The sequence below is a fragment of the Alexandromys fortis genome, unplaced genomic scaffold (genome assembly GCF_014885135.2).
Source record: "Alexandromys fortis isolate MF-2015 unplaced genomic scaffold, M_Fortis_MF-2015_v1.1 scaffold_208, whole genome shotgun sequence".
Classification (NCBI taxonomy): domain Eukaryota; kingdom Metazoa; phylum Chordata; class Mammalia; order Rodentia; family Cricetidae; genus Alexandromys; species Alexandromys fortis.
This window is the reverse complement of record NW_026068082.1, coordinates 907563-920314: the sequence shown is the minus strand read 5'-3', so window position 1 is coordinate 920314 and position 12752 is coordinate 907563. Positions and strand designations below refer to the sequence as shown.

General features: G+C 42.2%; 1 protein-coding gene across 4 annotated transcripts in view; it reads right to left on the bottom strand.

Moving 5' to 3' along the window:
- Positions 1-4349: 4349 nt before the first annotated feature.
- Ferry3 (FERRY endosomal RAB5 effector complex subunit 3) overlaps positions 4350-12752 on the bottom strand; it is a 37563-nt gene continuing 29160 nt past the window's right edge. For all 4 annotated transcript variants that reach the window (XM_050121994.1, XM_050121995.1, XM_050121993.1 and 1 more), the window contains exons 12-14: positions 6636-6693; positions 5722-5789; positions 4350-4998 (exon numbers count right to left, since the gene is read on the bottom strand). In XM_050121994.1, the coding sequence (XP_049977951.1) occupies positions 4906-4998; positions 5722-5789; positions 6636-6693 (219 nt within the window). In that variant the 3' untranslated portion in view covers positions 4350-4905. The remainder of the gene's footprint in view (positions 4999-5721; positions 5790-6635; positions 6694-12752) is intronic.

The following is a 12752-nucleotide window of genomic DNA, read 5'->3' as shown; positions in this document are numbered from 1 at the left end:
CTGTAAGGATTAGAAGGTATGGCATTGTTGGAGGAAGTGTGTCATTGTGGATTAACCAACTCAATTAATTTGTTTGCTACTTTAGGGATCTTCAAAGTGATTGAAAGTGCTGCCAAAGGCCTTGTATTTCACGCCACTGGTGATGTAGGAGGGTCTTCTATCTATCTGTTGCTTTCATTGGTTAATTAATACAGAAAACTGCTAGGCTTGATAGGTCAGAACATAGGTAGGCAGGGAAGACAACAGAATTGTGGGAGGAAGAAAGCAGAGTCAGGAAGACATCATGAAGCTCCTGATGATCCAGAGATGAACGTAGGTTAGAATCTTTCCAGTAAGCCACCACTTTGTGGTGCTACACAGATTACTAGATATGGGTTAAAGCAAGATGTGAAAATTAGCCAAGAAGAAGCTAGATATAATGGGCCAGACAGTGTTTAAATGAATACAATTTGTGTGTTGTTATTTTGGGGGTAAAGCTAACCTTGTGGGAGCTGGGTGGGATGAAAAGCAGCCCTCCGCTCATCTTCACTACACAGTGGGAGTTTACTAAACATTTGTTACATTTCTATTGCTGATAAAACTTCGTGGCCAAAAGCAACTCGGCATTAGGCTATCAAGAAGGGAAGTCAAGGTAGGAACTCAAGACAGGAACCTGGAGGCAGGAACTGACACAGAAGCCACAGAGGAAAGTTGTTTATTGACTTGTTCTCTGTGGCTTGCTCAGACTACTTTCTTATACAACCCAGGGCCACACACACATGAGCGACACCACTACAGTAGGCTGAGCCTTCCCACAGCCCACAGACTTGCCCAACAGATGGAGGCATTTTTTTCAATTGAGGTTCACTATTCTCAGAGGACCCTAACCTATATCAACTTGGCAAAAGATCTAACCAGAACAAAACATGATCTAGATTTGATGAAACTACTGCCTTTGTTGGCTTTCCCTGCCCCTGTGCATGCGAGTGTGTGTGTGTGTGTTTGTGCATGTTCATGTATGCATACGGATGCTGATGTACTGGGCACACTGCTTTGTCATTCTCTGCACTCTTCTGCTGAGACAGGGTCTCTCACTGAACCTGTCTCTGCTCCTCATAGCAGTGGGGTTACGGGTCCACGCACAGCCACCAGCTTCAAGCTCAGGTCCTCACGCCTGCATGGCAAGTGCTCCTGCCCACTGAGCTCCTCCCCAGTCCCTATTGTTGGTGACTTTTGCAGGTACACTACACTTTTGTGAGTAGGTGGGTTCACAGATGTAGAACCCGTGATTAACAAGAATTGACTGTATGTGGCATAGAGTTCAGTCAACTTTTACCACGAAGTACCAGGAAGTGTTTTCCTATGGCAAAACAGGAAAAGCACAGCAAGAAAAATCCCAAGTGTGCAGTAATAACCCGAGCTGTGTCTATGAACACGAAGCCACAAGCCAAGGCTGGATCTGTGGGGAACCTCAAAAGAGAAGGCACTTATACGTTTCCCAATCCTTCTGTCTGTAGCTGTGGTGCCCGTTTGGAGCTCTATATATTAGCTGTGCTTTAGGGTACTACTGACATATTCTTCAAAACACATATTTCACTTGGACAAGAACCCATAGCTTATACCAAATGCCAAAGTTCTGGTTTTGATTTTGTAAAATTTCCTGGAATTCTACAATGACAAATCCATTTTATAATAGTACATGACAATTACACACAAAGAAAGCCCTACACAATAAGACTATGTGTCACCTGGGAATCAGAACTTGACCCTCACAGACAAGCCTTCAAACAAGTGATTGCTTAGGCATTTCAACCGTGTGCTAAGGTTTCTCATTTCAGATACATGGGGACACTAGGGAGGTTGCTGGTGCAAGGGCGGAAAAATCATTTCTTTAAATAGTTCTGAAGACAGTGGGAAATTTTTGAATGTAGGTGTTGCAAAAACAATCGTTTTATTGTTTCACGTTTATGAAAATGAGTGGTACGTTGCTGTGGGTACTTTGAGGGCAAAGATGTACAGCTGAACAGGAGAGAAGTCACAGAGATGCCACCATTTCAGTGGAATCTCTGGAGTAGCTGCCGTCTCTAGACTGTCTCTCTGCCCCACTCTGTCACACACACACCCCGCCCCCACCCCTGCTGAGACAAGAATGCGAATGCGTCTGTGCTGAGGAGTTTTCTAGTGAGGAGTGGGGTGCCACTGAAGTGACATAAATGACGGGCTGTGCTGTGTCAACATGAGGACTGCTCACTCCTGGGCCAGCAAGATTCTTCTGCTGGAATTCCTTTTCCATGTGTTTCTTCCATTTTTGGTCCTAGTGTCGTGCTGAGACCCAGCTGGCGCCACACTTGTAGATCAATGGAAAGGTTATAGCCTCCCTACCCTTCACTGGGGAACAGGTGGGGAGGGCAGGGAGGAGCAGTGAGGAATGGAGGTCCCGGGCTCGGCATTCTGGCCTCAGCTCCAAAGCACGGTTTGAAGGCCTTGAGGACCTCACGGTCAGCCATCTATCTTAGGAACATTGGACTGTTTATACAAACAGAAAACTATGTTCACCGGACATTCCCTACCCGGGTCATGTTAAGCACACCAGCACCACTACGACACAAGCCCTGAAGTCACTTCTCTCCGCACACTGGCCACTATCGCTCTGGCTGCAGTTCCACCTAGAATGTTTGTGTCCTTGCTGTCATTAGAAGTACTGCGGATCTATTCATCTGGGATGATCTGAATCTGGAATGTGGTACAATTGGGAGTGGAAGAACCGCTAAGAGGTGTGGTCTAGTCAAAGGAAGGTTTTCCTTCCATTGCTCCTCATCTACCATGAAGTGAACAGGCCTCTGTGACCACACTCTCCCACCAGGATGTACTGTGCACCCATAGAACCAAAGCCACAGTAACCACTGGCTGAGCCCTTAGTAAGCTGATTTTCTCATGTGTCCTGTCACAGTGACAGAGTAACACTCCTTCATGAAGTGCTCCCCTCCAAGAAGTGGAAAGAAGACTGGGAAAAGGCTATAACCTTAGTGTTCCTGGCTCAAACATAAATTTCCAGGTTCCCTTAATTATAGCATAATTAAAATCCTCACCATTTAACTGCAAGCAATTGTATTAATACTGGCTTGGTTTCGGGTGTGCTTTCTCCAGTGACATATAACATTGTAGGATTTTTCCCCCAACCTTATGACTGATGTATACTATATATTATAGCACCAACTGAAAAATGGATACTTGATGAATCTGCCTTGGTTTTATAGGTCAAGTTGTACTTTATATTGCCATTAAGTGAAGGCCCCAAGTTACAAGTGACTTAGTAAAACAGCCTTGAGGTGATTAAAAACAAACTGGTCAGTAGCATTCCTCAAGCTTCTGTGGATGGAACAGCTCCAGCACCCCGACAGCTGGATGTGCCACCCTTCAAGCTGGTGGACCCTTAAAGATCTTAAGTTCCACAGCATCTGTAGAAAGATCCTAAGGCCTTTCTGAATGGTACCACTCCTGGTTGGGGTTCACACACACTAAACACGTGTCCTACCACAGAGCTGCACCTCTGGCCCCACAATACCTAACCCAGCTAGACCTGCCAGCTTATGAACAGAAACAGTCTCTGATCCTGACCTCTGCATTTCTGCTGTCTATCTGCTGCATCAGAATTAATCCCAACAAGAACAATAGTGTTCGAAAGACCATTTTCTTCAAGGAAATGGAGAATCTCCATAAGTAGTGCCAGGCCCCTTGGCAAAGAACTTGGAAAAATTAGTGTCTGATGGTCATAGTGTGGACTGGGTGTTGCAGCTTTTCCTTGAGACATTCCTCCATGGGAAAGCACTCTGTCTACAAGAGAGTGTCTGCCACAGTTCCGATACTCTGGCATACTTAAGAGAAGGCTGGTTTGTTTTCTTGAAATCAAGAAATACCACTTCATCTGACCCAAAGACTCCATGTCATCCTACTGCCCTGGACGTGAAGAAGCTTCTGCCTTTATAGAGGTCTGTGCTACTGTGATGCCTTTTAAAAGTGCACTCACGGCTCTCAGCAAATAATCTACACATGGGACACATGACAAGCGCCTCTGAGGAAAGAGTGCACCAAAAGCCAATTGTGATAAAGGAGGCTAAACACCGGGGACAGAAATTTGAATGCAGTTTCTGCAACTGAAGCGGGTGTAGAAGAATGGATACAGAACAGAAGCTAGGGAAAACGGAGCCATGAAAACGACCCTGGGTGTCAATGTTACTGAACACTGTAAGGCTGCCAGGTGCAGGTTTAGACTAACTTACATCAGGCTGGCTAAGAAGAACAGTTTCCCAGCCCACGAAATGTTATTAATAGACGGGGTAAGGTCACAGAAGGAAGGTGAGACAGCGGTAAAGAATTCAAAGCCTTCTCCGACTCTAATTTATACAACCTTAGAAAGAGTAGATTAAAAGCCAGGGTTTGAAACAGGAGAATTTAAAACAAGTACATTTGTTTGGTGTATTTATATTACTACAAAAACACTTTCAAAGAAGCATATACTTGCAATGTATATTCAAATTCTGATTTGACAATGTATGCCTTGTATTTAATATGACTCTTTTTGCCTTGGAACGTCAAGAGGGCTCCATGGAATTATAATGAACATGCTGTAAGTGTCCGTGTTTGATAAACATTTTAACATTATCTTTCACAGAGAGGACATATAAGTAAAAAAAAAGAGGTATTATTTCATGAAGGGTTTTCTGAGAAAATGCTTCAATTGGGAGCTGATCTCTAGTCTGCAAAATACACACATTTTTGGAATATTTGATATCTTCCATCATAACTTAACAGGTGGTTGAGTTGCAGGTTCCACTGGGCACCTTCTGCTTGACAGGATTCCAGCATAGTTCTTGCTCCCATAGAGGTGAGAAACACTCTTCTGCCAGAATGTTAGCACATTAGGGTTTAGTGCTTGGATGTCAGAGTGAGTGTTGAGGAGACCCGGAAGATCTGGGGGAGCATGTTACTCAGCTGATAAAACATTTCTTCAGAAATGCTCTGTAAGAGGAAAACAAGAGAAAAAGTTTGCACTTGTTAGGTCATCACTGACATTTCCATTTTTTCTAAGTATTTAAAATGTGGACCTCACTCTAGATAGGGATATAAATTATGTGAAAATTATCTTTCATGACTGATTTAGTAATCATAGATTGGTGTGTTTTTCTAGTTCCAACCCTCTGGCAACATACAGACATGTCAAGTAAAGATTCTGACTACTAGAAAAACTCCTAAACAATGGCACTAGTTTTCCACTAGCTTTGCTAAGTTCTAAACAGAATTCAGAACTGTTGAAGGTATCAACAGTTATAGGTATCAGTGGTATTAATGGCTCAATCCCAGCACTTGGGAGGCAGAGGTAGGTAAATCTCTGTGATGTCAAGGCCAGTCTGGTCTACAGAGTGAGTTCCAGGTCAGCAAGGGTGAGACTCAGTCTTTAAAAGCAGAGTTCAGAATCATCTCCTAATGATCTTCCTTGTGTCCCTCCACAATCTTCATAGCAGGAGGTAGGTGCTCACATCTTTGAGAGTACAAGTGTCGCATGGCATCCAAATATACTTCTCCCATTAAAGTAAGGAAGCTATATGCTTTATGTATATGGAAGAGTTTAAGGAGGTACTTGGCTGTGTCTTTGAGGATTATCTTAGAAGACCTTAGTTTGGAGTAGAATTTACTCAGATGATACAGCTATGGACTGGGGTGGGATTTGTTCAGATAACATACCTGTGGTACCAGAAATTGCACTGTCCTAGAAATTCCTCCGTCCCATGAAGCCATCTCCATCATGAAACCTAAAACAGACAACAGGTTGCTGTGTTAAGAGCTCCTTTACTAAGATGAGAAGGGTTTTTGCTGTGGGCCCTCATGTCTTGACCTCTCAGGGAGCCACTGGCCAAAGGAAAGGCTAAGCCTCTAGGACAGATAAAGACCCACACTCTCCAATTCTCTATGCCAGAGAGGATTAGCAGTTTTGTCAACATGCTCAAAGATCTACATGACCTTCGCAGAATGAAGATAAAACAGATTATGAAAAGTTAATATAGTAGTTGACTCTATTTTTTAAGAAAATAAAAGGCAACCAAGAGCAGTCAGAACCAGCAAAGTGTAAACAGCATCTGTGGTAGTTTATATGAACCATCCGCTTGACAAGATCCAGAGTCACCCCGGATGCTCTCTGCATGTCTGTGGGGTGGACCACTCTATGGTCTGGGCTCCTAGACTGCAGAAGTAAGAGAAAGCTACCTGAGCACCAGCATGCACCTCTTTCTTGACTTCAGATGGAATGTGACATGCTGTACTGCTGCAGCCAGTCTTCCCTGCGGGATGGACTGCAACCTCAAAGTCTGAGCCAAAATACAACCCTTCTGAATTTGACTTTGTCAGGCATTTTGTTTCAGCACCACATGAAATACTAATACAGTACCCAGATATTCTTCTATTTCAATTGGCAAGACATCTGCTTATTTTGTAACTGATAAAGATAAAATGACAAAGTCTATTATGAAATATTTGACTTATTAAGCATCTTCTGAAGGACCAGAAACAGAGGCAACTTTTGAGTCGTTCCTTTGGCTTGCTCTTCTTTCAATAAGGGGATGAGGTTTACATAGTACCTGCTGAGCATGGGCTATGCTCACCTTTGACACACTTAAATACCAGTTCTGCTCTTCTTAAGCACCAAGGTATAGTCATTTCCTAAAAACACACACAAAAATATGCTTTCAGCAAAATTTTTATAAAAACCAAAACCCATATCATCAGATCTTTATTTGTAATGTGGAGTGTTCCTGTTTCAGATAAATCCAGGCTAACATGATAATCATCCCAGCTCTATTTCTTTGGTTTTTAGACATACAGCTTCTACCCAATAAACTATACTTATGGAATTCAAGTTGACTTAATGAGCCTAGCAAACAGGACTTAAAGATGAACATATTCTTGAAAGTTCCTAGGTAATTAATTTTAAAGTCGGCTAGTGACATAGTTACTGCACCAAATAAACATTTAATGTTAGCATGGATAATTCTGTTAAGCTGTCTAATAACTGCAAGTGAACTAAAATGTTTAATTTACGTATAATACATTATCACTGAAGTAATGGCAATAAGCAAGGAGCTTACAGACACCTAATGAGTGAGATGTACACATTTTCTTCATTTTGACTTTTAATCTTTAGCCAATATGCACATGGATATACCAGGCTATGCCAATACCTTGTGATTTTCCATAGCAAGTTAGTGAGCATAACATTTTACATTCTATTTCTTTGCACTGCTACCAGAATTATCTTCCCATTCTGCAAATCTTTTCATAATTATAAATTTATTTGCTACTTAATTATGGTGTTTGTTAAACTTTTGGAATTCAGAATATTTTATACTTAGTCACACCTTACAACAAACCTCACACAAGAGACTTATTGGGAGAAAAGATTTATTGAAAGGTAGTGTGTGGCTACCTCTGCTAGAAGCAGCAGAGAATTGAGCAGAAGGCAAGGTTTATTTTATATAAGATTTCTTGGAGGGGGGGAGGGGCGAGCTTTCCAAGGTGTAGATTTCCAAGGTAGGGACTGATGGGATTTCAAGTCCTGAACTTGAACTTTCTACTCCAGCCCCCTTAGGATAGTTAGAGTGTTTTGTGGGTGGAACCTGGCAGTTGGAGGGCCCAGGGAAAGGCCTGGCCACTTACATGCCTCGAGGGCTTACACTTATGATGATAAATGTTTACTAAAAATCACAAGTAGGTAGTCCTCTTAACTGCTGACCCCTCTCTTCAGCTCCCATGAGGTGGGAGGAGGGGTAGGAGGGAGAACTGTGGCTGGAATGTAAAATGAAATTTAAAAAAAATTAAAGTTATATTATCAAATAGATTATTCAATCTACAAAAAAATCACAAGTATGAATGAATCAAAGGTATAACTGAGTTTTTGCATTACCGTAAACTATTACTGCAAACAATATTTTTGAAACCCCACAGCAAAAGTCTGAATGAATCATCACGATTTTAACAAAGCACTTGTTTTACATATATAAATGCACCACCAGACTGTATTTTGTTTTACAACTTAAAGAACAACTTATCAACACCACGTAAAGGTCAGGAAAAAGACTAATTGTGAGTTGGGTTCTAATTGTGAGGGCTTCTGAATGGCCAGCTGACACCAATGTATAGTGCACAAGCTGTCTAGATACATGATCATCAGGGTAACAGTGGTAACGATGGATGGGAGACTGCAGTGCATCTGGAGCTGAGAGAATCTAATGCATTGCACATGAGTATAAAGGAAAAGCGATCATATCTTTTCCCTGCCCGTCTTGTCCAAAAAGCATCACATTTTATCCATTCATGTCATGTTTCCTTACTGCTTATATATATGATTAATGAATATATGGCTAAAACAAATATCTGTGAGATAAATTAGGAACTTTGAACTCTTCAGAATGGCATGAACTGACAACATCATTGATGCTTACTTAGAAGACTCATGATCCCAGCAGAGCTATGAGGTGCAGGCTATCGTCTCAACACAATCTAATTACTGACAAGTCACACTGTCATTACAATATACTTTTAACCAGCTCTTGCTCATTACTATAAGTCTGAAAAGAAATGCTAGACAGCTAAATGTTTTCCCCAAATCTCTCATGTATCTATCTACATAGCAATTCCATCTCATAAATAAGTTGGATGTTTGCCAGTTTTATTATTCTGTCACTTAGTTTTTCCTGATAAAAACTAGTCCCTAAGTGGGCTGGAGAGATGACTCAGCAGTTAAGATCACCCGTTGTTCTAGCAGAGGACCCAAGTTCAACTCCCAGCACTGACAGGGCAGCTTACAACCATCTGAACCTCCAGCTGCAGGTGACCTGACCTTCTGACCTCCCCGGGTATCAGGCATGCACATGATGCACAGACACACATGCAGGCCAAACACTCACATGTAAACCAAAATTTAAAAGATTAAATACCCCCCTCAAAAAGCTCTTAGCCTAAAAGAAGAGCCTTCAGAAGTTCAGAAGGCCACGAGAAGACATGACTCACTGCTTGTTACCATAGGATGTGGCCAGTGGTTACACAAGCTCACTCCCAGAAACAATCTTTAATATATTGTTGTAGATGGGACAGAGACCTAGTGGAATAGGCAGCAGCAACAGAATTTGGAATGCAAGTCCTATATACTGGCAAAGTGACTAAGTCTTGGCAAAATGCCTTAGTGAATGCACAGTGTTGGAAATCCACCAAAAGCTAACAGATCAAATGACACACTTTGGAATTTGGAACCAAGGCAGAAAACTGGGCCACGCTATTATACTAAGTATCATAAATAGGCATTGTATTCAGAATAGATTCTAAAGAGTTAAAACTGAAATTCTCAATTGTGATTTTAATAAGAAAAATATCCTCTTATCTAAAAGTAATGCCCATACATGGACACCTGAATCTTTGGATCAGGGTTAAAGTTGAACTACTGGAGCTTTTGTTTGTTTTTTTTTTTATACTTTTTGTTTTGTTTTGTTTTTTGTTTTTTGAGACAAGGTTTCTCTGTAGCTTTGGAGTCTGTCCTGGAACTAGCTCTTGTAGACCAGGCTGGCCTCGAACTCACAGAGATCCACTTGCCTCTGCCTTGGGATTAAAGGCCTGCACCACCACCACCTGGCTTCTTTTTTACTTTTTGAGACAGTATCTTGCTACACATTCCAGGCTGGTCTCAAACTTTTGGCAATCCTCCTGTCTCAGCCTATTGAAGGTTAAGATTACAGGTATGAAACCAAGCCTAAGCCTCAACGTGTCATGTTAGGTTCCACTCCATGTCTTCGAAGCTAGATAAAAGTTCACACACCAGTGTAAAGGAATGCAAGATTATTCTTTTCTTCTCATGTACATGCCCCCGAGATATTTGAAACATCCTTATAAATAAATTTTATAGCCATTGCAGAGGGTGAACACACAGCTTTGATTCTTTTGGGGAGGTGGGTAGGATCTCACTATGTAGGCCTAGCAGGCCTTGAACTCGCAAGGATCCATCTGCCTTTGTCTACTACATGCTGGGATTAAAGGTCTTAGCTAGCCATCATACCCAGCTTGTTTCTTACTTTCCACATTAAAATACAGCATGGCTATTACAACCACTTTGGAAGACAATTTGGCCATAGCTGTCAAAGTTAATCATAAACATACCCATTAACTAATAGTCACATCTCTAAGTTTATTTATGACAGAACTGCCAAAAGAGACGTAGAAGGTGTTCACAGGAGCATTACAGTAATAACAGTGATTCGGGACCCTGTACAACCTGCACCTCTCTATCCTAGGCTATGCCATCTGAGTTTGTACAATCAACTTCTTGACTTTGACTGGAGGTTTAAATTTAACAAAAGGAAAATCTAGAAAACACCAAATGTCCCTAAATAGAAAAAGGGCTAACTAATTACAGCTGAACCACATCATGTTCTATAGAACAATGAGAAAGAAGAACCCACAGGCACAACACAAAGACAAGGTCATGCCTCACAAACTTAGTGTTGAATGAGAGGAACAAGAGCCAAACACTGCAGACATGGACCTGATGACCCACATTTCAGACAGGTTTCAACACTTCTCTCCGCAATGCTCCCCCTCATCTGTTTATCAAGAATCAGTTCTTTCTTGCCACTAATGTGGTTCTGGAGGTCACTCTAGAGCTGTCAGGCTCAGTAGGAGGCACCTTTATTCAGTGAGCCATCTCCCCAGTCCTTAGACCCCACTTTTAAGTGAAAATCAGGGATATTTTTACATGGAAAAGGGCTTAAGTAGCTGTGAGTTCATAAGCAGCTTCCAGGGTACAGGAAACATTCTGTTCTGCGTATGAGTTGGGTTTGAGTTACAGAGGTGCTGAGTCTCTGAACATAATGCTTGTATAGACCATGTAGCTGTACTCAAAACCACTTCATTTCTAATGCAATTACAAAAGCCACAAGCCCAAAGGATTCCAGCAGTCAACAGTGAACAAAGTAGGGAACACAGGGTTCTGGACTTGCAGACCCGCCCGCTTTAGGTTAGCCTGACTCCAACAGGACAGTGTCTTTAGATCACAGAGAGATAAAAGCAACATGTCCCACCCCCAAGCTGGCTTGTTTTCCATTTCCTCTTTCTTTTTAAGCTGCAAATATTCCACAGCTTTCTTGTCTGTCAGGGTTATCAGGGGCTATTTCAGACCTCACCATCTCTCTGACACCTTAATGTGTGGCACCCACATCCAGAAATCCTGGTTGCCGGAGGAAGAGAAACACCATCTGAGAACACTTTGGGATCCCTGCACAAAACCTACCCCACACCTCTATATCCTGAGCTGTGCCATCTGAGTTTGTCGAATAAACTTCCCGACCTTGAAGGATTTTTAAATACAGCAGATGGGAGGCCTGTGGCTCAATCTACTTTTGTGAATTAAATTGGACACTTCCGAAACAAAGTTAATGTCCTGCAGCTGGCTGTCCCAGCTTGAAGGGCAGCTTTTGTAATGCTGTGGGAGAGGGAACCCTGTCGTATCAGATGTCTGGAAGTCAATCTGAACTGAGTGACTTTTGGAAACTGTTTTTGAGGTTGTTTCCCACCTACGTACAACCATTTTTATAAGCTGGTTAACCAGGAATCCAGCTGCAGGAATGTGTGGATGTTTCCTTGTGGCAGGAGTCCACGGCAGTGTCACTCCCTGGAGACCTTTTGGAGATGACTAGTTGGTGAGGATCTCTGAAACTGTCTGCACAGAATGAAGCTTGACAAAGCACTGTCCATCTTCCTGATGCCACACAGGGGAGTGAGGCTGGAGCGTGAGCTGAGTAAGAATAGGGAAGTGTGGGGTGCCACCGCAGGATAGGAACCACAATGTGCTCACTGAGCAAAGACCCCAGACTAGAGTGTAAGCTGGAAATCACCCAGCATCCTCACTTAGATGGAACTGATTATTACAGTGTTTATACAGGTTACAAGGTTAAAATGAGGCCTTCTGAAATACAATCAGTCTGAATGGGGGCTTAGTTCCCCATAATCCCTTCTATAATAAAACATTTGCACTATTTTTTATTTTGGTAATAACTTGTGGTCTTGTGCTGGGTAGTTTTATGTCAACTTGACACAAGCTAACTAAGGTCATCTGAGTAAAGGGAACCTCAATTTAAAAAAAAAACTGCCTCCATTAGAACTGGTTGTATGCAAACCTGTAGGGTATTTTCTTAGTTTGTGATTGATGGAGGAGGAGCCAGTCCATTGTGGGCAATACCATTCCTGGGCTGGTGGTCCTGGGTTTCATAAGAAAGCAGGCTGATAAACCAGGGGGAAAGAGTCAGTACTGACCTATCCATGACCTCTGCATCAGTTTCTGCCTCCAGGTTCCTGCTCTGTTTGAGCTCCTGTTCTGACTCCCTTCAATGATGAACAGTGATATTGAAGTGTAAGCCAAATAAACCCTTTCTACCCCAAGATGCTTTTGGTCATGGTGTTTTTATCACAGCAATAGTAACCCTAAACAAAACAGTCATCAAATAACCAAGCTTCCTTCACTAAATCTTCACAGCATACAACTTTTACTAATCCCTCTGGTTAGTGCAGGGGTTCACACCCCAGTAATCTTGGTACTGTGGAGGAGAGGCAAGAGGTTTGTGATCTCATCATGAGTTTGAGGCTAGCCTGGGCAACATAATGAGTACCAGGTCAGCCAAGGCTACAGAGCAAGACTATATCAAATGAATGAATGAAATATATATATATGTATACACACA